Source organism: Cyanistes caeruleus, chromosome 11 (genome assembly GCF_971803275.1).
Source record: "Cyanistes caeruleus chromosome 11, bCyaCae1.hap1.1, whole genome shotgun sequence".
Classification (NCBI taxonomy): domain Eukaryota; kingdom Metazoa; phylum Chordata; class Aves; order Passeriformes; family Paridae; genus Cyanistes; species Cyanistes caeruleus.
The window spans coordinates 14,247,286-14,274,599 of NC_141711.1; the positions used below are offsets into that span (position 1 = coordinate 14,247,286).

Genomic DNA, 27,314 nt, shown 5'->3' on the forward strand with positions numbered 1-27,314 from the left:
AGGGCAGCAGGCACCGTGAGCAGGGCAGTCAGCTGGGCTGCTTTAACGTGGGAGCAGCCGAAGCTTCCCGGGCCAGGGAGAGAATCTGACTGAAGGTGTGCTGCTGGGTGACCTGTCCCTGTCTGAGAGAGGGGAAAATCCTGTGCCCACACTCAACACATACTGGATTGAGCCCTTCAAGTAGATTAGAGCCACTGGAATGGAAGTGCCCTTTGGAAGCAGCCACCGATCTCGGTCAGGACAGGAGCCTGAGCTGCTGTAGGTAGGGATGCCCGCTGGGGTGTCAATACCTGGCAGGACAGGGAAGCCCAATGTACTGATCGTGCCTAGAGGGGCACAGATCCCATGCAGTGGCCGTGTGCGGTGCATTTGGGTTGCTTGGTGACGTACCTATTCCAGAGAGGGCAGCGCTGCCGGGACATCGATGCCCAGTGGGGGATGATGCCCGGTGGGGGAATGATTCACTTGCGGAGGTGATGCCCAGTTGGACCCTGGTGCCCGCTGGGGCGGCGGTCCCCGGTGGGCGGCCGTGCCCGAGGAGCGGCGGTCCCGCCGGGCGGGCCGGGCCGGGCCGGGCCGGGCCGGGCCGGGCCGGGCCGGGCGGGGCGGGGCGAGGCGGGGCAGGGGTCGGTCGATGCGGAGCGCTCGCTCCACCCGCTCCCCAGCGCTCCTCCTGTGCCCCGGCGGAGAGGAGATTGGGAGCCTCCGCTCTGGGGGCGGGATCGGGTCCAGTTTAATCTCCGGCTCCGCCGGGATTACGGTCGCAGGATAGTCTCTAATCCGCAGCACCGGCCACCGGGGGCTGCTTGCCCCAGCCCGCAGCAGAGGCACCGCGGAGAGAGGGCAGGTAGGTCTCTCCGATCTCCCCTGCTGCTCTCACTCCCAAGCTCGCTGCCTTTTCCTCCGTGAAGCTCCGTGGTTGGAGGCTGCCGGGCGCTCGGACCCCTCACCTCCCCTAATTTTCCTCTGCAGCCCATCCAGTCCTTTCCGACCCGTCTTTCGCCGGCCCCGCTTTCCTCTCTCTCCTCCTCCATTCCCTCCTCCTCCTCCCGGCGCCGGGCAGCACCGGGAAGACTCCGGGGCCCGGCAGCCCTGGCAGGTGGCAGAGCCCCGGGGCTTTTTGCTTTGCTGTACTCCTGCCACTTCCCGGCGGCTGGCACCTTCCCACGGGTGGGTGACGGATCCCGCAAGTGCAGGGGGAGGCAGAGCCCTGCCGCACCGCCCGGGTTGGGTACCCCAACACCCTGACACTGCCCCTGCCCGGACCGCGGTGCTGGGGGCTTCTGCGTTCATCATTCTGCTGATACTCGGTGACACCGACCTCCAAACTCCCTTTACTTTCCCTTTTTTCTGCTTTAATTTTTAATCGCCCGTGGGAATGACATATGTTTCTGAAGGCTGGAAGTGGCTGTGGCCAGGATCGGGTGTCAGGGATGCCGGGGTGCCGGAGCAGGGGGCACGGGCAGGGAGAGTGATGCCGCCGTCAGGGGCACTGGGGCTGGCTGGGACCCGCGTGCGGTGATTCCATAGGCTGTGGTATTTATAGAGCCTGGCTGCCCGGGACAGCGGCGTGGAAAGCCGGGCAGCACATTGCGTTCCTGTCGGCCACGCGTGTCCTATGCCAGCCAGCACGGTGGCCCTCTGCCGTGCCAGCTGTGAAAGTCCCACCGGAGAGAAATCTTCCCCAAGGGAAAGTGGACCACAGCGGGTGGTTGCTGGACTTGGGGTCCCCAAGCTGAGCTGGCCCCGCAGTGGCACGGGTGAGACCGGGGACCTGGCAAGTCCCCAACAGGTGGGATGGCAGGGAAGCAGAACCCTGGCTGGCTGCGGAGCGCATGGCTGTGCTGAGCTGACGCGGAGGAGATGGGGAATTTTCCACTGGTGTTTGGACCGGGCCCAAGAAGAGGTGTTAGACCTGCCTGGTCCCTGTGGCTTCAAGGGGGTACCCCAGAGAAAGGCGCCCGTGCCTCGCAACACTGCCCTGTCTCCCAGAACAGCGTGCCCGTGTGCCTTGGCTCTGGTGGCCAGGGATGCTGAGGGGCAGTGGGACACTCCATTCCACTCGGGGGTGGCATGGGGGTGCGGGCACTGCGGGGGACCCTGGCTGAGGCGCAAAGGGCCCCACAGCACCCGGCCGTGCTGCAGCTGTAATCACACGCCGGGGCCACGGCCACGGCAAACAAACAAGCACCGGCAGAGCCTATTTTCCTTGGCGCATGGGGATGGGGGAAGGAGCGGAATCCCACGGGCTCCTTTGGAAGTGCAACCCTTGAGAAAACAGAGGCGGGTCGGGGACAGGACGGACCCCCATGCCCCCGGCTCTCCTCGCCGCGTGGGTCTCAGCCGCCGCGTGCCTCCCCAGCCGCTGACGCAGGTCTGGGACTGGCTGGGTCCCCCATGGCAGTGGGGCACAGCCAGCCCTGTCCTGCTGTCCCCGTGGAGCAAATGTCAGGCTGGTCCAATGGTGAGAGTGGCATGGCTGGGCACAGTGGTGGTGCCACGGGGCTTGGGCGAATCATGGCTCCTGATTGGTACGGGGGGCTGTGCTGGGGGTGCCGGAGGGACACGGGGCTGTGGCTGAGGCCAGTCCCTCCTGGTGTCCCCAGCAACAGTTTGCCAGCAGCAAATGGCACCTTGGAGGTTTTGCTATTGACCCCTCTGTGTCATCCGGCTAAGGCTAGTTGTGTTTTGGGGAGTGTGAACTCCTGGAAAGCATCTTGCTTCCAAGGCAAAACAAAACTGTAGAGGTGCGGTAGAAAACCTGACATGTCCTTTTCCAGGCACTGTCTATCCATCAGTCTCTGCAGTGCCACTACCTGTGCCACCATCTTCCCTGGGTGGCCCTGCATTCCTGGAGGGCAGTGTTTGAAGTTTAAAACAAAACCCATCATACAGTTTAGTGCTGCCTGAGATGCTTTGGGCTCAAGCTGGTGTCTCGCCCAGCCTCCTCAAGAACCACACTGAGTGCCATTGGCCTTGTACTGTGCCCACCCTGTCCCCATTCCCAAGCTGCCAGCTGCCACCTGACCTTGTACCACATGGACTCAAGCTGGCAGGTGACAGCAGCAGCCTGGACTGTCCCAGTGCTGGACATGACTCCCCTCACCTGGCCTCAGCTTCCTCGCTGCTCTTCCCAGCTTGCCTCAGTACTGGTGCTTGGATGCTGAAGGATGTGGCAGGATGGTGGTGGCTGATGCCTGCAGTGCAGCCCCATCCTGGGTTGTGTGCCTGACAGGTGATGCCGTGGCTGAGCTGTGGCACTGGAAAACCCTCTCCATGGCTCCACCATGATGTTTGACTCCAACACCCCCTCTCCTGAACTGCCTTTCCCCTCCCTGGTGTGTCCCAAACCCTAGCACGTCCATTGCTGCAGGACAGTGGCCCCGGGCCAGCTCAGCTGTTGGCATATTCTCCAGGCAGGCACATTCCCAGGCTCAGGCAGAGCTATTCCCCAGGACATGGGTGCCACTTGTGCTCTTAGAGGTAAGACCCTGGACGGACACTGCTGTCCACACGGTGCAACAGAGATGGCCAGAAGTGCCCACGCAGGTGTTGGTGCTGCCAGAGCCCTGCTAGCCAGGACAGCAGCTTCCAGAGCCACTTGGTCCTATTTGTTGGTGCCAATCCTGCCCTGGCCAGAGCACCAGGGGAATTGCCTGACCCGAGGCTGAGCCATGGTGTGGTATTTGGGGCTGAGAGGTGAGCCCAGGAGCAGTGCCTACTCTACCCAGCTTGTGCTGGGGGCATGAGTGGGGCTGGCATGACCATCTGGTGGGGCTGTCATCTCCAGAGGATCTCAGGTGGAGTTATCTCAGGAGAATCTCCAGAAGATCTATTTGGGGAAGGTCTAGAGCAGGGCTATCCAGAGAGGTTCTCCAGCCATGCACCAGGCAGGTTGCCTCGAGCTGTCCTTTCCCACAGCTGCTGGGGTTCCCATGCCCATGTGGCTGCTCCCCAGAACATTTGCCCCAAAGCTGAGGTGTCTGGCCATCCCCTGAATGGCTGAATTTGCCTTTTTGAGTGTCCCTTCCTCTGGGGGAGGTGGCACCCTGACACTGCCTTTGCTTAGCTGGGAGGTGGGGGGTGGAACACCACAGGTTAAAAACAGGTTTTGGTTGCTAATTTTAGGAAGGCAGGCTGGGGGGAAAGCTATTGGCTGTATGTGCTTCAGGGGAAGGACAGACCCTACTCCCAGGGCAGCTGTGGAGGGGGGCTCTCTGTGGAGGGCAAGGAAAGGGGGGGTTTCTCTGCTGTGTGCCCTGCTGGGGTCAATTTCCCTGGGGAGGGGTTGCCCAGGGACCACCCAGGTTTGGCTGTTGCCCAGCAGTGCCTGTGTGCCCACACACCCCTGTGCCCAAAGCAGTGCCAGAGGCTGACCAGGGACCCCAGGCTGGGGTCACGCTGGGCCCAGCAGCAGTGCTGGGGGTAACCCCAGGGCTGGGGCTGATGGCAGCGGGGAGAACACGAGTGGCATCCCTGCCCACTTGCCCATGCCGCCCATCTCTCTGGCAGGGCTCCGTCATCGGCACAGCCTCAGGGAATATGAGACCTGTGTGCCCAGCTCTGTTGAAACCTGAAGAGCCACCTGGGCAGGCGGGCAGGGGCGGGGGGGTGCCATCCCCCTGGCACACACCGGGAGCAGCAGCGGGATACCTGGCTGCCAGCACGCAGGCCGGCAGCTGCGGCAGGCTTGGCGCTAAAGCCGGATTACCACCCGGAATAGTCCCACAGCCCCAGCTGGGCCGGATTATAAAGGATTCATCTGCAAGGGAGAGGAGATGGGGAGGGAGTCTGCCCTGTGGGGGTCCCTGGCCTGGGGGAGCACTCACCTGCCGCCAGGGAGAGCCTGTGCCTTCGGTCCCCACAGGTGGGAGCAGTGGGTGCTCACAGATGGGTGTTGTGGGCTGTGGGGGCATGGTGGGCCACGGCCCCCTGGGCTGGCGCTGCCTGGCACAGGCACGGCCGGCAGGACACTGTCCCCACGAGTGCCACACTGCCACTGGCACCACTGCGGACTGTGCTGGGCCGGGGCTTGACCGAGGGAACTGGCACAGTGCAGGAGCCAGGCTTGCCCAGGGTGGTACACATCCTCTTGGCCACGTTGCCAGATGCAAGGGACCTCCCATCCAACATATCTGATGGCATTGCTGACAGAGGTCCCCTGCTCTGCCCCCCGCTCCCGACTGTGCCTTGTTCCCTCTGGGATTTTCCACCTTTTAAATAAAGCCTGCGTGAAAGCGAGATGTGAGGCAGAGAGAGAGATGCAGTCCCTTCCAGATCTGAAACCCACTCCATGGTGCCCCAGTCCCTGAGGAAGGCTGGCAGGGTGCCGGGGTGAGGCCAGGACTGCCCGTCTGCCAGAGCAGGGCAGGGATTTGGGATCCCTGCTGCCCCACAGACGTGTCCCCATCCCAGCAAGGGCGAGCAGGCGTCTGTGCTGGCCGGGACGCGGTGTGCGAGAGCAAACGCAGCCTCTCCTGAAGCGCAGACGTGGCCGGCGGGACGGTACGTGCTGTCCCACGCATCTGGCTCCATCAGCACCAGGGCCCAGCTCAGGCTGCCTGGCCACACCGCAGTGCCGGTGGGGTGTCACCAAGGCCTGGGACAGCTGGAGCAGCCTGGGAGAGGTGGGAGGTCTGGCTGCAGCGGGGCTGTCTCTGTCCTTGTGTCCCAGAGCCCGGGACACTGCACTCCAGGCAGCGGAGAGGCGCATGCCGGGAAATCGATGCAGCTTGCTCAGCACCCCCAGGAACGCGGCCCTGGGTGCCACAGCGGGGGGGTTCTGTGCCCATGCATGTGGCCAGGTCCATAACATCAAGCTGGGCAAGTGGGCAGTGGGGCTGGTGGTCAGGAGTGGGATGTTGCCAGGCAGCATGTGGGCTACCCAACAGGGCAGTGAAGATGGCAGCATCCCATCTGCGTGGCACCCTGAGGAAGGAGATCCCTAGGGAGATGCTCTTTGCCCAGAGCAGAGGGTTTCCAACTAAGGTGGGCACGGTGAGGTGGTGAACCCACCAACCCCAGCCTGGAGGGGAACCAAGCCACCTCTTCAGGGCCACCCGTCACTCTGTATTTGTTGTTCTGCCTTATCGCAAGGCAAACAGCGGCAGGCAGGGCTCGCACTGCCCGATCGAATCGTCTCATGCTCCCTCCTCTTTCATCTCCCCCCTTCCCTGGCCGCTGCCACCAGGAGACCCTGGCCGAGGGGCAAAGGCCAGGGCCAGCTGGGGAAGTGGCAGTGAGTGGTGCTGAGCCTTTGCCAGGGCTGTGCCAAGGCTGTGCCAGGGCTGCCCGGTGGGAGGAAGCGTCTGGGTGGCAGAGCGAAGCCCGGTGCATGCTGAATGAGTTCGGCCGTGCCGCTTGCTATTCTGAGAGACGCTTGAGGGAAGAAGTTGGTATTTCCTGAGCTGCCCAGAGAGGTGTAATTATAACCTGGGAGAAGAAAGGGGCTGCAGACGAGAGTGCCCAGCCTTCCTGGCGCCCGTGGGGGAGCGGGCAGGGGAGTGGGCAGCTCCTGCCTGCCACCAGCGGGATGCGGTGAAGCGCTGCCCGCAGGCAGCTCAGTGGCACTGGGGGGCCGAGGGAGGTGATGGAACATCACGGATCTGGTGCCCCCCCCCCCCAGTCCCATACTGGGTGAGTGGTGGGTGCAGTGATGCCTGCCTGTGGTGGTGGGAAGGCGCAGAGTTAACGGTGGCTTTTGGACGTGCTGGCAGCCTTGTTCATGCCTGGATCCATCCCAAGCGGAGGCCTAGTGGAGGGGATAAATCATCACCCAGAGCCCGCCCTGCGCTTCCCTCTCGTCCCCCGCATGTCTGAACCTTCTTGTTCTGGTCCCTGCTGGCCTGTGTCCTGCCTCAGTTTCCCCACCTGGCCGGGTGCTGCAGGCAGGGTGGCCCAAATATGTGCCCACCTCCCTGGGCCAACCTTTGGGGCTAGGTCCCCCTGGCAGTGCCAGCAGCCAGTGAGTGGCCTGGGATGACCCTGCCAGGTCGTCTTTGTGGCCTGGATGGGCAGGAACAAGCAGGGCAGCAGCTCAGGAGACCGGAGGTGCTGGCACCCACACCCTGCCGTGTCATCCTTCCCTTGCGTGCCAGGAGGACTGCTGGACCCGACTGTGCTGTGGGAAGGCTCCTCAGATCTCTGGGGACACCAGTCCCCTGGGAGCATAAAGATGGGCATGTGCCCTGCTCAGCCCGTGGCGACCCCAGGCAGCGGGGCGGTGGGGCAGCAGCATCCTCCTGGGCTTGGGGACCGCGCTACATCCCAGCCGGCCTAACCTCCAGCTGGGTGGCACCGGCCGCTTGGCTGGACATAGCCCCGGGTGTGGAGCCCCCTGGCCAGCCGGACAAGACCCCAGCCCCTCGGGGCAGTGGGGGGTGGCGGGACCCTGCCCCGGCTGCCAGGCTGCCCCAGAAAGCCACCCTGTGCCGTTTCCCAGCGGGGCGGGGAGGGCCGAGGCTCGCACAGAGGCGGCTTTGTGCGGCGTGCCAAGGCGTCCCGCGCTCGGCAGCCCGGCCGCCTTCCCCTGCCAAGGAGCTGTCTCCCGGCCCCGCGCTCTTTCCTGCTCCGTTTGTCCAGCCCTGACGTGCCCCCGAGCCCCCCGCCTTGGCACCCCGGCAGCGGCGGGACGTGGGTGAGCCCTTCGCGCCGGGCAGCACCACGGGCTTTACAAAACGGTGGCTGGGGGGTCCCTGAGCTCCCTACCCCGTCCTCAGCCGCCCTCCCAAACACCCCCACTCGCCTGCTGGCACCCGTCTCCAGGAGGGGAAACTGAGTCATGGAGCTGAGAGCTGCGGGCAGGGGAGTGGAGGTGGGCAGGCGGCGGGGATGGGGACTCCGGGGCTGGGTGCTGCTGTGCTGTGAGCAAGGGAATGGGGTGGGCTGTGGGATGTTCGGCTGGGCAAGGGGACAATCCCACATCGGGACTCTAGTGGAATACTGGAGCTGGGGCTGAGTTCCACGGGACATTGTGTGCTGAGCGGGCAGAAGGGGGAAGCACAGCCACGGTGATGCCTGGCTCGGTGACCCTCTCATCCCTGGGTGCCTGTCCCTGCCGTGCCACCAGCGCTGGTGCTGAGCCCAACTCCACTTTCCCTGGTGGAGGCAGGACTTGTGAGACTCCAGGCCAGCCCCTCTGGCTCTCCTGCCCAGAGCTGGACCTCTGTTGCCTCCCTCTTGCAGAGCCTGAGTAGAGCCCATAGCAAGCCCAGCTGTCTCCCAGCCATGGATACCACGGACGTGCCGCTCCAGGCTGAGATGGTGGAGCTGGTGCCCAATGGGAAGCACACGGCCGCACTCACCACCTCCACTGTCCCCTCGCTGGCCGGTGACAGGTAGGGGCCTCAGGGCAAGCGGCGGTGACAGGGACTTGGGGGGTCCTCCAAGCTGCTCCCTGCCCTTGAGATACCAGCCAGTGCTGATGGCCCCTGTCTCTGCTTTGGCTTCACTCCTCTCCCTTCATGGACAGATTTGAGGAGAACCAGACTGGCGTGGCGGAGATGGAGGAGTTCCTGCCCCACGGTGCTGAGAAGAAACAAACACACTTCACTGATGTGAGTAGCAGCATGGGCACAGTGGTGGGGGTGGGATGGGGCAAGCTCCCAGTGTGACTGGTTCATCCCCTCCCTGTTGTGTCCCGTGAACAGTTTGAGGGGAAGACGTCTTTTGGGATGTCCGTCTTCAATCTGAGCAATGCCATCATGGGCAGCGGCATCCTGGGGCTGGCCTATGCCATGGCCAACACCGGCATCATCCTCTTCCTGTGAGTGCCATGGGGGTATGGGAAGGGGTGTCCAGGTGTGGGGGGCTCCTCCAAGGGGATTGGTGGGTGCAGGCAAGAAAGAAGTCTCTGATTTGGGGTGATGCAGGAACCAGTGTCCTGCTGGCTGAGCAATGCCTATTGCTGGCATAAGTCTGCCTGCACTGCTGAGTGCTGTGCCCCACTTGGGGGGAAGAGGAGGAAGGAGAAGGTTTGCCTTCCTTACTACAAAGTCAGACAAAGGACATGAGTGATGGCTCCTTTTGGGTGTGGAGACATGGACTGAATCTGCCCCTTGAACACCCAAACTGGTGATGAGGCAGGGGGGTGGTATCCTGCCAGGACAGCTACCCACAGGCAGAGCACATCTGCATGGGGCTTGCCCCACAGCCACGTCTGAGCCCTGTGCTGTGACCCACTGGTAACTGTGCTCTCCTCCTGCAGCTTCCTCCTCACAGCAGTGGCCCTGCTCTCCAGCTACTCCATCCACCTGCTGCTCAAGTCCTCGGGCATTGTGGGTGAGTGCCAAGTCCTCAGCAGGGCCGTTCCAGGGGGTCCCATCCTGACTCCCACCCACCACGGCTCCCCGTCCCACAGGCATTCGCGCCTACGAGCAGCTGGGCTACCGAGCCTTTGGCACGCCGGGGAAGCTGGCTGCAGCCATCGCCATCACGCTGCAGAACATCGGAGGTGAGGATGGCGCTGGGGGAATGCGTCAAGGCTGGGGACAGGGGATGGGATCAGAGAACACCAGTGCAGCAAGACCTCCTTCTGCCCTGCAGCCATGTCCAGCTACCTGTACATTGTCAAATCTGAAGTGCCTCTGGTCATCCAGACCTTCCTGAACCTGGAGGAGAAGACCACGTGAGTGCCTCCTGCCCACGCTGCCTGCGTGCCTTCCCCGGGCAGGCGCCGGGGCTCTGGCTCCAGCTGTGCAGCCCATGGCAGGGATTTACTATCATTAAGCCACTACTATTTTTGATAACTGTCAGTGCTGAATAAGCCCCTGGGTGAGATTAAACCGAGCTGAACTTCCAATCCCTGCTCCTCACATCCCCTTGGGATCAGGCTTTCCTCCTTGAGCAGAACCTGGGGCTGTGGGTGGGGGACTGGTTGGGTATAGGTCTCCCCTCCCCATGCCCACATCCCCACTAGCAACTCTAGCACCACTGTGGGGGGAGACAGAACCCTAGCTGAAGGGTCCCCAGGGATGCTGGCCTCAGGGGTCCCCAAGGATGCCATCTCAGGGGTCCCCAGGGATGTTAGCAGAGCAGGAATGCCAGCCTCAGGGGACACTAGTGCCTCTGGGATTTGCCAGCTTAAGGGTCCCTAGGAATGGTAGACGGGCCCCGCAGTGGCTGCCTCTGCCCCCTCTGCCCAGCAGGGGTGGTGAGCAGACCCTCTGCTTCCAGGGACTGGTACATGAATGGCAACTACCTGGTGATCCTGGTTTCTGTCACCATTATCCTGCCCCTGGCCCTCATGAAACAGCTGGGTAAGTCAGGGTGATGCTACTCATGGCACAAGGGTCTGGCACCCTGGGTCTCCTGTGGGGTGATGGTGCCAGCCTGGATGTGCTGGGCAAGGAGGGGACACTTAGCCAGAGCAAGGGTCCCGCCCACACCCACCGGCCACTCTCCTCCCTCCCCAGGCTACCTTGGCTACGCCAGCGGCTTCTCCCTCAGCTGTATGGTCTTCTTCCTCATCTCGGTGAGCACCCGCTGGCACGTGCCGGTGCCTTGGGGTGCCAAGCATCCCTCCTGCTGGGGTGTGAGGCTGGGCTGGTTGCTGTGGGGACAGCAGAGGCAGCAGGGACAGCGGATGCTCGGGGCTGTAGAGACGCTGTGGCAGGGCTGTCAAGCTGCTGGGTTATTTTTGGCTGAAGGAACCGAATGTTGTGGAAAGGGAGAAGGGGAAGGTGCCGGGAGGGCATCTGCACACATGTGGCCCCTCCACGTGCTGCTGCCTCGCTCTGTCCCACTGCCCACCCCCACAGGGACAGGCTGGGGGAGCAGCATCGCCACAGGGCAGCACTAGTGAAGGGTGTCCCTTGGAGGGGTCCTGGCAGGGTCACTCTCCTGCTGGGCACGGTGCTGGTGTGGGCAAGGTGTGCTGGGAGTTGGGGGCTCCAAGAGCTGACTGTCCCCATGTCCCCACCACCACAGGTCATCTACAAGAAGTTCCAGATCCCCTGCCCACTTCCGGAGCAGGAGGGGAACATCACGGGCATCCTCAACGCCACCACTGTCAGCACTAGTGACTACCAGAATGGCTACACAGTCCTCCAGGACCCTGAGCAGGACACTTGCACACCCAGCTTTTTCACCCTGAACTCACAGGTAAGGGCCTGGGATGACCCTTGAGGCTCTGGTTGAGCCCCCACCACATGCACCCTATGAAGATGGGTGGTCCTGGTGCTGGCAGCACCTGCCACTGGACCCCCAGCAGTCAGTCATGCTCCTCTTGCACAGACAGCGTACACCATCCCCATCATGGCCTTTGCCTTTGTCTGCCACCCCGAAGTCCTGCCCATCTACACCGAGCTGAAGGAGTGAGTCCTGGGTGGGGGCACCCACGGGGAGGAGTGGGCTTCATCGGGCACCCACACGAAGGTGGTGCCATCCATGTGTGGGACCTGTGCTGGGGCATCGTGGGGAGGTGGGTGATACGACCCTGGGTGGGTGAGTGGGTGGGTGGATGGTGCCTGATAGGACTTGGGATGGATGATCTCAGTTTCAGGAGGTGGGTGATCCAACCTTGGGTGGGTGAGCAGGTGGGTGGTAGGCAATATCACCCCCAGGAGATGGTGATACAAACCAGGGCAGGTGCTATCACCCCTGGGAGGTGTGTGATGCAACTCAGAATGGGTGGAGGGGTGTATGACCCCTGGGAGGTGGGTGCCATGATCCAGGGGTGGTGGTGGGACCCCTGGGATGTGGGGGCTGTAACCCAGAAAGGGTGGGTGGCTGGTTGGTGGTGGATGATTCAACACACCACCCTGCCCAGGAAGGGGAACACAGCCCCTCTCTGGACATCCCCCACACACCCCAGAGTGTTCTGGCATCACCCCTCCTCACTGGGCGGGTGCTTGGTGTCAGTGCTTGCCATGGGGCTGTGCTGAGCCCACCATGTCCTGCAGCCCCTCCAAGAAGAAGATGCAGTGCATCTCCAACATCTCCATCATGGTCATGTACCTCATGTATTTCTTGGCTGCCCTCTTTGGCTACCTCACGTTTTACGGTGAGCCTCGGGGAGGGGGCTGGGGCTGGCACACCTGTGCCAGGGTGGTGGTGGTGCTGGGGCTTACCCAGGGGCTCCTTGATGGTGTTCACAGACCGTGTGGAGTCAGAGCTGCTGCACACGTACAACAAGGTGGACCCCTTTGATGTGCTCATCCTGTGCGTGCGTGTGGCTGTGCTGACGGCTGTCACCCTCACCGTCCCCATCGTCCTCTTCCCGGTGAGTGGCCACACAGGAATGCCAGGTGGTTTCAGCACTAGGCTTTGAGAAGGGAAACTGAGGCACTGATGAAGACAGGGATTGGGGAACAAGACATTCTGGGTGCCAGGAACAGGGCTGGGGCAGAGGCAGGGGTGATGGACCAGAGGCAGGACCACAGGGACAAGGCTGTGAAGCGGTGACAGGAACCAGGGGCATCAGGGTCAGAGCCTGGCAAGGGAAAGGGGTGATGGTGATCTGCAGTGCCATAGGAATAGGGCTAGAATAGGGGTGATGGGGACCAGCAGGACTGCAGTGACAGGGTATGGGTCCTGGCTCCAAGGATGCAGTGTGATACCCTGTCCCTGTCCCCAGGTACGTCGGGCCATCCAGCAGATGCTGTTCCAAGGGAAAGACTTCAGCTGGATCCGCCACATCGCCATTGCCGTAATCCTGCTGACCTTCATCAACCTCCTCGTCATCTTTGCCCCCTCCATTCTGGGCATCTTCGGCTTGATTGGTGGGTGGCAGTGCCCTGCTTCTGTCCCTCTTTGATCATGGGGTGCTGCAGCAGCATGCCAGACTCTGTCCTGATTGGTGCTCAACTTTGACTGACCCTCCTGTGCCTCAGTTTCCCCTTCTCACCACACCAGGAGCAGGTGGCTGTGTGAATCCCCCATCCCATCCCATCCCTGTCCTGGCAGGCTGGTTCCCACAGCGCAGTGCCGGCACTTGCTCTTCCCCTGCGTGTTTCCCTTCATCCCCCCAGGCAGGCTCCCCCCGCTCAGCACTCAGCTCGGTGCCAGGGCCTGGGCTGCGGGAGGGGTGTGGGGACAGTGCCAGCACACCGCGTCCTGAGTTCCTGGAAGGCTTTGCCAGTACTGGGGGGGCAAGGAGGGAGTGGGGGATGGATAGGACCTGTCCTGGCAGTGGGGCTGGCAGGGCTGAGCTGCAGGGTGGGAGGCCCCTGCCCACTCTGTCCCTGTCTGCTCCAGGTGCCACCTCTGCTCCCTGCCTCATCTTCATCTTCCCTGCCATCTTCTACATCCGCATCATGCCCAAGGACAAGGAGCCGCTGCGCTCCACCCCCAAAATATTGGTAAGCATGGGCAGGGGTACAAGGATGGGGACAGGCATGGGGTTCTGAGGCTGCCTGGGAACCCTGTTGCCCTGGCCATCCCTGAGTCCCTTCCTTGTCCCCACAGGCTGCCTGCTTTGCCCTCCTCGGGGTGGTCTTCATGATCATGAGCTTGAGCTTCATCATCATCGACTGGGCCACGGGTGGGGGGAAGAGCGGCGGCAGCCACTAGCCACAACCGGATGCCCACGCCAACCTCCCCCCCACCCACCTGGTGCCCCAGGGAGAGCCGACCCCGGGCTCAGCCCCCATGCTGCAGCCCCACCAGGATTCCCTGGGGACTTGCGCTGTTGCTGCTCATCACCTGTGGTGATGGTGAGAGGGCATGAGCCATGGCAGGCATGGAGACTCCTCAACCTGTGTCCGGGATGGGGCAGTGAGCCCGGGGCAGGTCCTGTGCCCCCAGCCACTCCAGTGGGCACCCTCCCTGCTCTGCGCCTCAGTTTCCCCATCTGTAAAATGGGGAGAATAATACTGCCCTACCTCACCCGGAGCTGACTGTCAGGTGGAGCTTTTCTGCACCCCAAGAGCCGCCAGCAGCAGACACTGCCATGGGTGCAGGGCACTGCCTGCTGTGGGGATAGAGGACCGGACACTTTCCTGGTCCCCCCCCAGATAGCATCAAGAGCCTGCTGAACAGTGTCCGTGGGGGCTGGAATCCATAATGGCAGTTGGACCTGTGACAGCACCTGTGCCCAAGGCACCTGCCATCTCCCCTGCCATCCCCCCATCCCCAGAGAGATGCCACCCACTGCCTTGGCATCACGGGGACATCCTGGTCCCTGTGGGCAAGTGTGGTCCTCATGCTGTGGCTGGTGGTAGCCAGCCTGCTGCTCCTGAGCCTGCCAGGGGAACTCTTGGCTCCTGGTGCCTGTGGATGGGACCCTGCTGACCCCTGGGCCCTGTATGGGGCCAGCTGCATTGCTCCAGGGAGGTGGCATGCATGCCATGGGCTCTGCATTAACTGGCATCCTGCCATGCTGCGGCTCAGCTGCTGGGGGCCTGGTGCACCTGAGGGGCATGAGGGGGGCTTGGGGTCTGGGGGCAGCACTCACTGGGGGCAAGCTCAGGGCTCTGGAGGCACCCCTTGTCTGCATACCCAGATGCCAGGGTGATGGGCACCCCAGAAACCCAAGCTGTCCCTGCTTCCCTGGGCCAGCACTCAGACCCAGACCCCCACAGCCCTCACCCATCCATCCACCCATCCATCAATCCATCCATGCCGCTGGGATGCCCCAAACCATGCCAAAACCCGGAGAGCGGCTCTCCCACCCCGCCTCCCCTCCCAGTACAGAGGGCAGCCGGGCAGGGTGGGCAGCACAGGGTTGGGGGGGATCTGTCCTGCGGCAAAGTATATAAGAGACGTATTTTTTTATGAGGTGGTGGAGGCTGGGATGCTTTTTATAAATACTGTACATAAGAGTAGATCTTTTTTAATGTGTTGTGTTGCTCTGGGTAGCTCTGTATAATGTACATATCATATGGGGGGGAACCATCACGGACCCTCACCGTAACCCCGAGTCTGCCGGCTGCAGAGTGGCACTGCTGTTCCTGTCACCAGCCTGGCTGCCCCAGGGCCACCCCTGACACTTGTAAATTATTGGTGGGGATGATGCTGGTGGTGGCGGCAGGCCAGAGGTGAGAATAAAGATGTGAATGTGCCCAGGTCTCGGGCATCACTGGGGCGGGTGAGGTGCTGGCATGGCATCTGACACATGGCATCCCAAGGGGCACGGACAGACAGACACATGCCATATGGGTGCACAGATGTGCATGAGGACAGCAGGGACACAGACATGCAGGGTTAGTGTACACAGATGAAGAGCAGGACAGCACAGACACACGGACATGGATATGCGGGGACCCCCATGGGAGCAGGGCCCCTGTGGGAGTTAGACCCTGGGGAAACAGGACCCTGAGGGAGTGGGATCCATGGGGAACAAGACACCTGTGAGAGAAGAATCCCCTGGAGAACAATGGGACACATGTGGGAGTGAGGCCCTGGGAAGTGGGACTCCTGAGGAATCGGATACGTGGAAGCAAAAACCCCAGTAAGTGCCATGGCAGCAGCAGCCCTGGAGAGTGGGGAAGGGAAGGGCTCCAGGGAAACAGCTCATCTTGTGCCTGGTGCCAGGGCAGTGGGTTGCCCCTCAGGGCCAGTCCCCCAGCCCTCGCCCATCACGCAGTGTGGGTGAACCCCCCCAGCCCTGGCCCCTCGCTCCCCTCCGCCGGCCCCAGGCCTGGGCTCAGTGCCAGCTCGTTAGCGAAGCCTTATTAGCACGGCAGCCTGCTCCCACGGGAACAGCCCTGCTCCCACCACACCAGGCCCATGGGCAGAGGCCTGCAGACCCCACGGGAGATGCTGTATCCCTTACCCTGGAATTCTGAGTTAAAAGCATCCCTGGCTGCCCTCATCCTGCTCAGTTGGTGGCAGTGGCGGTGTGTGGAGGGGCTGCAGGGCCTGGGCAGGCATGAGACACTGCTGTGGGGCTAGCATGGAGGGAGGGTGGCTACCTGGGCATGGGCCAGGCCTGTGGGTCAGTGGGCACACCTGGCCCCCTCCTCAGGAAGGGTGGAGGGGGTTTAGTTTCTAAGGGAGCATCTCTGGGAGCTGGGCGTGGAGCAAGTGCCTGAGGGACCCGCTGTCCTGGGACAGACCTGGAGATGCCCCACCCTGCCCAGTCCCTTGTCACAGGCACCCCCAGCACCCGCCAAGGAGCTCCCTCCACCAGCGGCAGGGGACACGGGACACTGAGGAGTGAGAGCCACCATCCTGTGACACCGTGTCCGCACAGAAGGTAGCCCTGAAACACAGCATCACCCAAACCACTGCTCTCAGGGCTGCACCAACTCCTCTGCACCCAAAGGACCCCAAAAAGCAACACCCAGACTCCATCTCCCACCCCATGTGTGTTCCGGGGCACACCGCGGCCGGTGCCCGCCTGTCCCGGGACACACCGTGTCCCACCCACATTTCTATCCCGGGACACGGCGTGTCCCTTTTCCCTCCTGCCCCTCACAGCCCGTGCGTCCCCCCGTCCCTCCCTCGCCGTTACCCGCCGCCGCCGCCTGAGGGCCCGCGCGCCGCCAGCGACAGGCCCCGCCCCCAGACCCCGCCCCCCACTGCCCCGCCCCGTTAGCCCCGCCCCCCGGGCGCGCGGGGCGGGGCCTGTCGGGGCGGGCCGGGCCGGCAGAGCCGCGGGCGCGCGCAGCAGCCGCCGCCGCCGCCGCCGCCGCCGCCGCCATGGGCTGCACCGTGAGCGCCGAGGACAAGGCGGCCGCCGAGCGCTCTCGCATGATCGACAAGAACCTGCGGGAGGACGGCGAGAAGGCGGCGCGGGAGGTGAAACTGCTGCTGCTGGGTAAGACCCCCGGGCCCCACCCCCGGGCCCCCCATCTTGGCTTCTTCGCCCGGCTCGGCCCGGCCCTGCCGGAACCGGGCGGCCTCGCCGCCTCCGCCCCCCGCTGCCCCGGGGCGATCCTGGGTACCAGCGCCGGGAGTGCCCCGCCCCGCTCCGGGGATCCCCCATGAGTGGGATGCTGGCCCCAGCCCAGGCTTCGGGTTCTCCCCGCAGTGAGCCGTCGGCTCCATCTCGGGCCCCGGGGATGTCCCCGGGAACGGGGGGCCTGCCCCGCCCCGGGCTTCCGGGTTCCCCCCACATGAATAGGGCAGCAGGCCTCGGGATTTCCCCCCAGGAGTCGGGGGATTGACCCCATCCCAGATCCCAGGCATCCCCCCAGGAGTGAGATGTTGATCCATCCCGAGATATCAGGGATTCCCTCCAGGAGGGGGTTATTGGTCTCATCCCAGCTCCTACGGATTCCGCCCCGCCCAGGAACGGGATGTTGACCCCATCCCAGCTCCCAGTGTCTCTCCGCACAGGATTGGGATGTTGACCCCATCCGAGGTCCCAATGATTCCCTCCAGGAGTGGGGTGTTGACCCCATCCCAACTCTCAGGGTTTCCCCACAAGAGCGGAGCCCTATACCCACAGCAGACCTGGGGATCCCCTCCACAATGGGGTTCTTTCCCCAGCCCTCTGTGAGCAGGATGTTAACCCCTTGGGGATCCCCCTGGCGATGGGGTGCCGGCCCTACAACAAGCCTTGGGTGCCCCTCAAGAGCGGGTGCCACCTTACCCTGGGCTGTGGGGTTCTCCCCAGAAGTAGCTGGCACCCAACTATGGTACTGTCCCCCCTGCCAGTCAGTGTCCAGTCTGGACATATCCCTTTGGGACAGAGGTGGGGGCATCCCCATTCTCCTGTTGGATACATCCCCCAGCAAAGGTTCTGCAAGCTCCTGTCCCACCTGCCCAGGATTCCTGGGCTTCTCTTACCCTGGTCTCTGGCTGTGATGGAGGTAAAAGGGCTGACACTGGAGCACTGGGACAGGCCCGAGCCTCTTCATCACCATACCCACTCCGTGGGGGTTTGGGGGGCCGGGGCCACTGCCTGCCGTGGGCAGGGCCCCCCACAGCCCGCGGGCTCTCTGCCTCACGGACACTAGATTTTGGTACCGATAACGGGCCACTTGAGCTCTTCAAAGCACCCTAGTGATGCTCCCATGGGCGTTCACAGCCCTGCCCTGTGCCTGCGGGCAAGGCAGCACTTCGTTATTTTAATTTATTATTTCTCTTAATGACTCCCAGTTGGGCTTTTTATTCCCTTGACGAAATTCCCAGGGAGGGCCTCGCTCCAGGTGCGAGGCGGGAGCGTTTGAGGCTCCCACGGCACCGTGGGGCAGCGGGACAGAGGGTTCGCTGACAGAAAATGTCTTTGGGCTCATCTGCTGTCTGCAGAGGAAGCTGCCAGCAGCAGGAAGTCACGCTGAAATCCGGCAGGCCTTTATTTGCTCAACCCCTGCCTGCCTTGAGAAATACGTAATTAACGCTTCCAAACGCTCCTTTATCAGAGTGCGTTTTCTTTTCATTTTATTTTATTTTTATTTTTTTTTTTTTTGCCTTGGCATGCGCAGTGTTGGCAGCAAAACCCATTGTGGGGATATTGGGAGGGGGTCTGTGCCATCTGGGGGCTCAATTGTTGGGCACATTCACTGCCCCTCTTTTTTCTGTGGAGGGGAGAGTGAGGATTTGTGGGATGGCGGAGAAGCACGTGGTAGCTCTTTGCTACGAGCTGCTCCCGTGCTGGCCTTGCTGCCAGCTCTGCTCAGCTCAGCCCACTGCCTGGTGGGAAGTAATGGGGATGTAGCTGGCCAAGGGAGTTTGGCACCTCCAGCCTCAGGAGCCTCCTGGGACCGTCCAGGACCATCCAGGCAGTATCACCCTGGTGCTGTCAGCTCTGGGTGCCCAGGTAGGGAGGGCCCATCCTGTTGGTGCTGAGCATCACCGAGGAGCAGCTGGGGACTAGGATTATGGTGTAGGCTGACTGGCTGACGTCCCTTTCCCCGGTCTTGCACTGTCCTGAAGTGGAGGCAGGAGGAGGAAGAGGATGTCCGCACTCCCATCTGCTGGGGCCAGTGTTTACGAGCGGCATTTCTGATCTCAGCTACTTTCTATAGCCAAAAATAGAGCAAAATGGCTCTTGTTGTACATTTTAAAAAAAGGTTTTTCTTCCCCTTGCAGCTGTTCAGGTGTCAATAGCTCTAGAGCCTTGAGTTAGAGCTGCCCATTTCCGAGCTGAGCCATGGCCAGAAAATCCTCCCAAGCCGGCAGGGAGTGGCTGGGCAGGTGGGGCCAGCACTGCCCCCCTGGGGGCTGCTGCTTCTGACATGTCCTCTCTGTGAGGTGGGACTGCAGTGCTGGGGAGATGCTCCCTCCTCCCTACTGCTCACTCTTCATATGGCTTATATTTTTTCTCCATGGTCAGGGGAAGCTTTGAGGAGACCTGAGGCCTCACATGCTTTTTGGTGAGCACCACAGCTCCTCGTTACTCTAAGCAAGGCAGAGCTGGGCAGGGCATGGCACCCATGTGTGTGTGTGTGTGGAAGGCACCAGCCGTGGCATGTGGTGATGGCATCAGGAGTGTAGGAGCAGAGAAGGCTTGGGGCTGACTGCTGCAGGTGTCTCACATCTGTGCTGTGCTCTCTATGTGGCCATGAGCTGTCTCCTGCCTTTCCTCTGCCGTGGTGGGTGAGCTGGGGAGGAATGGACACACTGTCAGTGCAGAGTGGGCAGCTGGACACCCCAGCTCGGCAGGTGTGGGCACAGCACTGATCCTGCTGTGGCACCTCTCGGTGCCTGCAGGTTTTCCTCTGCTGTTTGCTCTGGCAAAATGAGTGTGTGCCAAATAGTTTAAAGCTCCAGTCTCTGGTGGGGAGAAAACCCAGATGAAACAATATCCCCCCGGCAAAGCAATTCACCCCAAATAAAGAATGTCACCTTCCCTGCCACTGGAAACCAGTGGTCTCCCACGGTTTTGGTGCTGGGAGAGGCCAGGAGCCATCACTGACAGCTGAAAGCACCTGGAGCATCTGCCCCATTCTTCCAACACCTCCCGGTGCCACTGTCAGCTCCTCGCCATTGTTAGAACACAAAACCCTGCCGTCACTGGCTGTTTCTGCTGGGCAGCAGTGTTCTGGCCAACCCACCTCCTTGCCTGTGGGTGCTGGGATGCTCCAGAGGGATGCAGAGTTGGCAGCGACAAGCCATTGCTGTGCTCAAAGCCCCTTTTTCGTTATCTTTGAAGGATTAGGAAAGTAAAGGATTTCTCAGCTGTGTTAGAGGTGGAGAAGGCGCTGATGTGTTAATGATGTTAATCCCCAGGGGTTTGCTCTAGGTTCAGACCCTGGGTTGAGGACACTGCCCTTGCTGGCGTGGTGGCAGTAGGGTACATCACATAGGAGCTGCCTGTACCAGATTCTGCCTGGGACAGACAGTGCTGGGTAGGGCTCCAAAGCAGCTTTTTTTTTTTTTTTTTTTTTGGGCTTGCATAAAAATAGAGGAAGGGAGGGACCAGCTGTGACTTTCAGAGGTTGCGTGGCCCCAGCAGTGCCCTGGGTTTTGTGTGAGCCGCCTGCTTTCCTGTGCTTTGTCCTGTCTTAGGGGTTGTTTCTATCCCCACTCCTTCATCAGTCCTGGCTGTCGGAGGGGTTGGGTCCTCCCTTCGGTGGGGACTCTGGGAGACCCAGTGCTGTTTTTTGCAATGGGCTAGGAGGTGTCACAGTGTGGGGGACCAGGGAGGAACTCAGTGCTGTTAGATCAGAGGAATCTGACATCCAACCCCCTGGAGCTGGTGTATGGGCTTGGGATAGGTTGGGATGGGTCACTACAATGCCCCCACTGGTGATGTCCTGGGGGCTGGTAGCTGCAGTCTGCTCCAAGATGAGCACTTAGGCTTTTCCCAGAGGAAGCAGCAGGCTTATGTGTATGTCTTTAACGTATATTTTTACAGATGTACATTAGAAATGCATTTTATATTTTAACTTTTGTGTGTGTGTGTGTGTGTATACACACATCTTAATTTTTTGCGTGGAGTGATATATACATTGATTTATATGTATCGAAAAGCACATCTATATCTATATTTATTGCTTCACTTATACATCTATGTAGCTTTATGGAAAAAGGTGTCCCATGGTCTGAGCCTGCCCAGGGTCGGGATCACAGTGTCCCCAAGCGCTGTTGCTGTTGCCAGGGCTGGCCTGGCCTTTCCGCAGCCATCAGGTTTCCTGTTCCAGGCCGGAGTGCGGGTTTCCGGCCCGGAGCCTGCTTGAATCACCGGAGCTGGGGGAGCTGAGTAATTCTCCATCCCGCTGGTGGAAAACCCAACTGGGGGGGATTCGGCTGTCGGCAGCATCCAGGCTGTACCAGAGAGTGAGGCCCCATCCTGTCAGGGCAGGATGGACAGGATAATGGCACCCAGGTCTGGGGGCACATGGCAGCAGTAGTGTGGAGGGAGAGGGACTGCTCTGGCCGTGGCAGGGGCAGAAACAGAGCAGCAAAGTTTCAGGATTCCTGGAAAAAGCCCAGCACAAGGATAGTTTTGTCCAGCATGTGAACACCGGCGGTCCTTGTTGGCACTGGGGGTGCATTTTCTGTGCTCCCCTTGGGAAACCATCCCTAGCCCATCTCCTCCCTGTATGCCCTGAGCATCCCTTGTGCTGCAAATTTATTTCTATTTTATTTATTTTTTTTGCATCTCTGTCAGCTGCCTTGGACAGGGGGTCTGCACCCCCCAATTTTTTGAGGTCCTGCCTGAGGACGTGGCATTCCACCAGCCAGAAGTGCATGGCTCCTGGGAAGCAGCCAGCCCTGTGCTGAAATGGGATGGCCCTTGGGAAAAACGCCCTGTGTCACTGTGGGGTTTTAAAAAAATGTGATTATTTTTGCAGCAATTTTCCATCTATTTTGGGTAGGAAGGAAAATGTTGAGGGGAATCTCTTTTTGTTATTAATTTTTGAATCTTTAGGGTAACTCTGCTTTTAACACACCCCTTTGTCTGTCCCATTTGATGGTGGGGACCCCACATGGTGGGGTGGGCTCTGCAGCCGTCTGTCTGTCCTGCAGGGAAGGGGATTGGCGGATTCATCCAGAACTAAAACCCATCTGTAAATTCACGCTCAGATAATAGCTGCTGTTTGCCAGTCTGGGAAAGCTTGCTGGGACAGCAGGAGGGGATGGCTTCTGGGGGATGGGGATGGCTCTGGACCTGCTAGTGGATTGAATTCCAGCTTTTCCCCCATAATGAGAATTTTCCAGCTATGCATTGCTTCCATCTATGCCTGAATATTTGAAAAGATGGTGCCGTGTGGAAAAATGGAAAATCCCCTGTCGGTGATGCGGGGTGAGGTGGATCCTGAAACCTGTGGCCAGCTCCTAAAATACAGGAATTACATATGTGCTGCCCAGAAGTATGTGCATATATTGCACTAAATATCTGCTGCCCAGAAAGCATCATAAATCATGGGCTGCAAAATATATATGTTGGCTCAATAAAATTTTTGCCAGTGGATTAGCAGGGAGTTCTGGAGCCAGGCAGCTGCTTGCTTATTTTAAATTTTTGGAGATTATTTTTAACAAACAAAGGAGGAAATGAGCCTGAGAGAGAGCTCTCCTCCTGTTTTTGCCAGGCGCTGCCCTGGGAACAAGCACTGCCTGCAGAGAGGCAGGGCTGGAGGAAGCAGAGCCGTGGGGTCAGCCCATGGTAGTGGGGGAGGTCTCCATCCCCCCCATCATCCCCCCCTCCCCGATGCCGACACAGGAGTCCAGAGCTTCTCTGACACTGCCTCATCCTGCCTGGGCTGGGCTGGAGGGTGGAAGCTGGAGGTTGGCATCCAGCCCAGGAATTGTTTTGGGGCTGAATGGGCAGCAGCTGGGGTTTTCCGGGAATTGGAAACCCTTTCCCTCCACTGTATGAGGGGGCTGGGGGAGGTCCCCATGTGGGGAGGGGGGTTGTTAATTCAGATCCAAATTCCTGCTCACTATAAGTGTACAATCTCTTGTGCTGGGCAGGGTGCTGACTTGGAACATGGCTGCTTTCCCCAGGGAGCAGGGAAGATGCTGGGAGATGTGGAGGAAGTTTGCAAGGAAATAGCCAGCCTCGGTGATGTTCACCCTGTGACTGTCACCCTGCCGGGAGAAGGCAGGGAGGCCCCAGCAGGGTTGTTCCCTCCTGGCAGAGAAAATGTCAGACAGGGTCAGAGAGAGGAGGAGCTGAGGACGGCTGTCTGGCACCTCACCTCAAGACATGCTGATAAGCTGAGTTCTCGCTTGCCACATGCCTCAGTTTCATTGTCCAGGCACCCACTGAGAAAGGATTGGGTGAATGCTGCTGGCTCTGGCCACCGGACCCAGCGGTACGGGATGGTGTTAGAAACCAGAGGTATTTAATGGAAAAAAATGAAGGGCTACGCCGAGTCCTTCCCCCCTGCTCCCAGCTCCAGGCAGGAGTTGCCAGCACTGACCACGAGCGCTGGCCAGGCTGTGCCGGGTGCCGCGTCAGCATCCTGAGGGTGCTGGGGGAGGATGGGTCAGCAGTGCCACAGAGCCCCTGCTGTGCTCAACAGTGACCTCTGAGCTGAGCAGAGCCCCTCCCTTGGCACATACGGCATGGGAACCATGGAGCAGGGAGCTCGAGTGGTATATACAGGGTCTCTATAGCCTCAGTATGCTCCATGCCCTGAGCACTGCCCACAGTGATGTCCCTGTGGGTACATGCCTGTCACCTGGATGGTGTTCAGGCTGGGGACATGCATAGAAGGAGTTTGTTCCCTGCCACCATGTCTCAGCTTGGCACGATGGGCCCTGTTTTTCTCTGTTAATTTTAGCATAATCTGCGCTTTTTTTTTCCTAATTTTTTTTAACCTTCTCTGTAATCTCTGCCTCCTCTGCAGCCATGCTGGCACAGGCCCGCTTGGTACCCTCTATAAGGGCAGCTCCATGGTCAAGGGCAGGGGGGACCTGCAAAAAGGTCTGTGAAAGAACATGGGGATGGACTTGGCTTGGGTAATTTGCACCCAGAGGCAGGGACCACTCTGGTCCCCAGTCAAAGGGGCCTCATCCTGCTGGGGTCCTGGGGCAAGATGGGCCAGGCACTCATCCATCTCGTGACACTCCCTGCACAGAGAGGGGACAAGGGACATACCCCTTTCTTTCAGCTTCCCCTTTTGGCTTCCCCTTTCTTGCAGCCAGGGTGACTTTGCTTCTTCCCTGCTCCCAGTCTGTGGAGGGAGGGCTGGGCTGAGCTGCACATCGCCTGCGTGGGGTGATGTCCCTAGGGGGGACAGGGTGGGGAAAGGAGAACTTTAGGCAGCCTGGCTGTCTTGCTGAACTTATGGAACCCTGCATTTGGATGCTGAAAAACAAAGCGACCCCAAAAGCCATCAGCTTTCCCTGCTGGCAGCCGCCTCCGCAGCAGGCTGGGGCACAGGACCTGGCAGGCTGGGAAATGAGCACTATTTAAGAACCAAACCGGGGGTGGCTAAGCCCGCTGGGATCGCTTGAGCTGGCTGGTGGAGGTGGCAATTTATTCTTGAGTTCCCTGCCTGCACCTTGTGGCACAAGCATCCCTGCATGCTGGCCGCTGCTGCCTCCAGCTGTGGATATGCAACGGGGCTGGTGCTCCATTGTTCTCCAGCACGGAGGGGATGTGGGATGAGGCATCTCATGTTCTGCCTGGAGATGGGAAGGCAGGTGATGGGCAGAGCTCAGCCCCCTTATCACAGGGAGTCCCCAGGTTCAGCCAAAACCGGGATTGCCAGTCAGCTGTGGCATGCTAGGACTGTGGGGAAAATGTTAGTGTGTTGATGCCGTTTTCCTGGCCCAGAGCAGGTGTCATTTCTTCCCTTGGGAAATATTGCAAGGACCCCCCAGGCTCTTCTTATGTTCCCTCTTTCTTGGTCCTCACATTTCCAGTGCAGAGTCATGTGCTCTGTCTAATGCTGTTTCTCCAATGGCTGAAGCACCTGCTGCATTCCTTCCCTGTGCTGGGGGGGTGTCCCAATAGGGTAGGGGTTCCTGGCTTTGGACAGGACCTCATCCTTTCTCATTTCTCCACAGGTGCTGGCGAGTCTGGGAAGAGCACCATCGTCAAACAGATGAAGTGAGTGGTCCCTGTGCTGTCACTGTGGCTGCCACTGCTCAGGCCTTGGCCACAGGCTCCAAAACTAGTGGCTGATAGGGAAAGCTCCCCATCGGTGTTGCCAAAGAGCATGGGTGGGGAGCAGCATCCTGAGGTACCCCACGAAGGGCTGACATTGCCTGTGTCTCTTCCCTGCCCCAGGATCATCCATGAGGATGGTTACTCAGAGGAGGAGTGCCGGCAGTACAAAGCTGTGGTCTACAGCAACACCATCCAGTCCATTATGGCTATCATCAAGGCGATGGGGAACCTGCAGATTGACTTTGGAGACTCCTCTAGAGCGGTGGGTGCCCTCCTACTTCCACTGTGCCTGGCAGGGATGGGGCCAAAACAGATGTGCCTAAAACTGGACTAGGATTAAAGGTGGCTCAGCCCAAGCCCTGCTGTTCCCTGGTGGGTGCACCCATCAGGCCCTTTGAGGCAGAGTGAGCTTTGATAAGTCCATGCCAGTGCTCAAGCTGTTTTTTCCCTGCAGGATGATGCTCGGCAGCTGTTTGCACTCTCCTCCACTGCTGAGGAGCAGGGCATCATGCCGGAGGACTTGGCCAACGTCATCCGGAGACTGTGGGCTGACAACGGGGTCCAGGCTTGCTTCAACCGCTCCCGAGAGTACCAGCTGAACGACTCTGCTGCCTAGTGAGTAGCCCCTCCTCTGCCCCAGCTCAGCTCAGGCCTGTGAGCCCACAGTGCTTTTATCAAGCAGCATAAAATCCCCCCGTGGACTGCTGTTCACCCTCACCAGGTTTAGGAGCTGGTGCTGCCACTTCCCACATGGTGCTGGGGCTCAGCCGGAGTGGAACTGGGAAGGCGGATGTTTCGAAAGCGGTTTCCTTCTCTGGCGGGGTGCTGTGTACCCTGGAAGGGGGGGCACTGGGGCATCCCCCTCCTTCCACTGCTCTGTCCCCACTACCCTTCCCCAGGAGATGCTTTCCACTGGCTCCCAACTCATGAGCACAGCCAGGGTCCTGCCCATCCTCATCACCCTTCATGGGTCTTCAGGAAAAATTCCCAAGGAAAGCCCTGGGGATGCTTAGGTCTGAAGAGGATGAGTAGGATGCTTAAGAGGCTTTTCTGGTTTTTTTAACTATTTTTATGCAGAAAGACTTGGCATTACACTTGTGCATTACCCAGCAAATTGGTGTTTAGGTAGATAAATTGCTGCAGCTGGTTGGATTTATCCTTAAAGAGATTAATAAATAAAATTAATCTGCCTAATGTACCATTGCTGGAGACAGCAACACAGCTGAGTCTGTGTTCAGCTCGCACAGTGCCCTCCTACCTTCTCCACCCAGACCCCTTATGGTAAAGCAGTGTGGGGGGAGCTCAAGGTGTGCCAGGAACACCCCACCAAGCCTGGCCTCACCTGGGATCCTGCACACTTGGGACTCACTGCCATCCCAGGGCAAGTGGTTTCCCCAGCTGTCCCCTCATGCATGGCAATGTCAGGTCTCTTTTTTGCACCGAGGTCACCGTGGGGAAGAGACTACAGGAAAGCTCCTGGCAAGTACCAAACCTGGAGAAGCTCCTGTCAGCTCTTTCCCCCAGCACCCGCAGCTTTCACTTCCTCCCGGCAGACACACACCCGCCTTCCCCAGCCCTTGTCTGCTCAGCCCCATCACGCCCCAGCCAGCACTAGCATTTCCCTGGCTGTGGGTGCTGGTTTGGGAGCACAGGACACCCAGTAGGTGTCGGGGAGCTCTCACACACGCTTGGAGCAGGTGTATCTGCACAGTGCTGCCAAGTGCCTGTCAGTGCCATTATGGAGTGTTTAGCACGTGGTGGGGGGTTGGACAACCATTAATTAGGAGCACCTTCAAGCTGTCGCTCCAGCCTTTTTCCAGCCCTGTGGAGATTGGCCCCAAGATCCCTTGCCCATCTCACAGGGATGATATGCCCATGGTGCTGCTGGAACAGATCAGCCTGGGAATGAGGAACCCTGTGCTGTGCCCAGCACACGGCCCACCTGTGCCCCAGCCCTCTGCAGCACAGCAGTCCCCATCCTGTTCTTCCTCTGCCTCTTGGGGTTCCAGGAGTTTGGGTGCCAGGGTGGTGCTCACCAGCACCCCGGGGCTTGATGCAATGTCCAAGAGCCTGTGGTGCTGCACAGGGCCCTGCTGTGGCGTTTCCTGTTTTTTGTCAGCCAGAGGCCATGTGTGTTTCCGGCTGTTTTTGAACTGCTGTGTGGCAGTAACGTGCAGGTCCCCCACCCTCACAGCCACAGCAGGCTCCTGGGGCACCTCCAGCTCTGGCCTTGCCCTGACACGCTGCAGGCTTTCCCAGGAACTGGCGAGTGGCCGTGCTGCAGTCAGAGCCAAGGATCCCTATGGCCTCGCAGGCTGTAATCTGGCTTTCACCAGATTACAGGGCCACAAATGCCTTAATTAAGACAAGCCTAATTTGCTTAAAGGAGCCCGTTTGTAGTAACCCAATTAAAGCAATG

At 60.2% G+C, this 27,314-nt stretch overlaps 2 protein-coding genes across 4 annotated transcripts in view; both read left to right on the top strand.

The window, feature by feature from the left end:
* The first annotated feature begins 674 nt into the window (after window positions 1-674).
* Window positions 675-14,998, top strand: SLC38A3 (solute carrier family 38 member 3). Of its 2 annotated transcripts, none has more exons than XM_023935466.2 (16): window positions 675-847; window positions 8,185-8,336; window positions 8,471-8,555; window positions 8,649-8,764; window positions 9,206-9,279; window positions 9,359-9,451; window positions 9,544-9,625; window positions 10,174-10,256; window positions 10,413-10,471; window positions 10,927-11,100; window positions 11,233-11,312; window positions 11,901-12,001; window positions 12,096-12,220; window positions 12,575-12,719; window positions 13,195-13,298; window positions 13,405-14,998. In XM_023935466.2, exons 2-16 carry the CDS (start codon window positions 8,227-8,229, stop codon window positions 13,507-13,509), a joined length of 1,536 nt encoding a protein of 511 aa, XP_023791234.1. In that variant the 5' UTR covers window positions 675-847; window positions 8,185-8,226; the 3' UTR covers window positions 13,510-14,998. The 2 variants fall into 2 exon arrangements, with proteins under 2 accessions (XP_023791234.1, XP_023791233.1); XM_023935465.2 differs by lacking the exon at window positions 675-847 and adding an exon at window positions 7,727-7,813.
* Window positions 14,999-16,502: 1,504 nt separating this feature from the next.
* Window positions 16,503-27,314, top strand: part of GNAI2 (G protein subunit alpha i2) — an 80,491-nt gene continuing 69,679 nt past the window's right edge. The window contains exons 1-4 of one of the 2 annotated variants that reach the window (XM_086845307.1): window positions 16,503-16,699; window positions 24,793-24,835; window positions 25,016-25,157; window positions 25,350-25,510. In XM_086845307.1, the coding sequence (XP_086701433.1) occupies window positions 16,582-16,699; window positions 24,793-24,835; window positions 25,016-25,157; window positions 25,350-25,510 (464 nt within the window). In that variant the 5' untranslated portion in view covers window positions 16,503-16,581. The remainder of the gene's footprint in view (window positions 16,700-24,792; window positions 24,836-25,015; window positions 25,158-25,349; window positions 25,511-27,314) is intronic. The other variant, XM_086845309.1, reaches the window with a different exon arrangement.

What these genes read in the sequence shown, in the direction of transcription:
- SLC38A3 (XM_023935465.2), top strand. Translation starts at nt 7,781, where the DNA reads ATGGAGCTGAGAGCTGCGGGCAGGGGAGTGGAG. An exon ending in CCCTCGCTGGCCGGTGACAG is followed by an intron (nt 8,337 to 8,470) that starts GTAGGGGCCTCA and finishes CTTCATGGACAG; the next exon opens with ATTTGAGGAGAACCAGACTG. An exon ending in GGCCCTCATGAAACAGCTGG is followed by an intron (nt 10,257 to 10,412) that starts GTAAGTCAGGGT and finishes CTCCCTCCCCAG; the next exon opens with GCTACCTTGGCTACGCCAGC.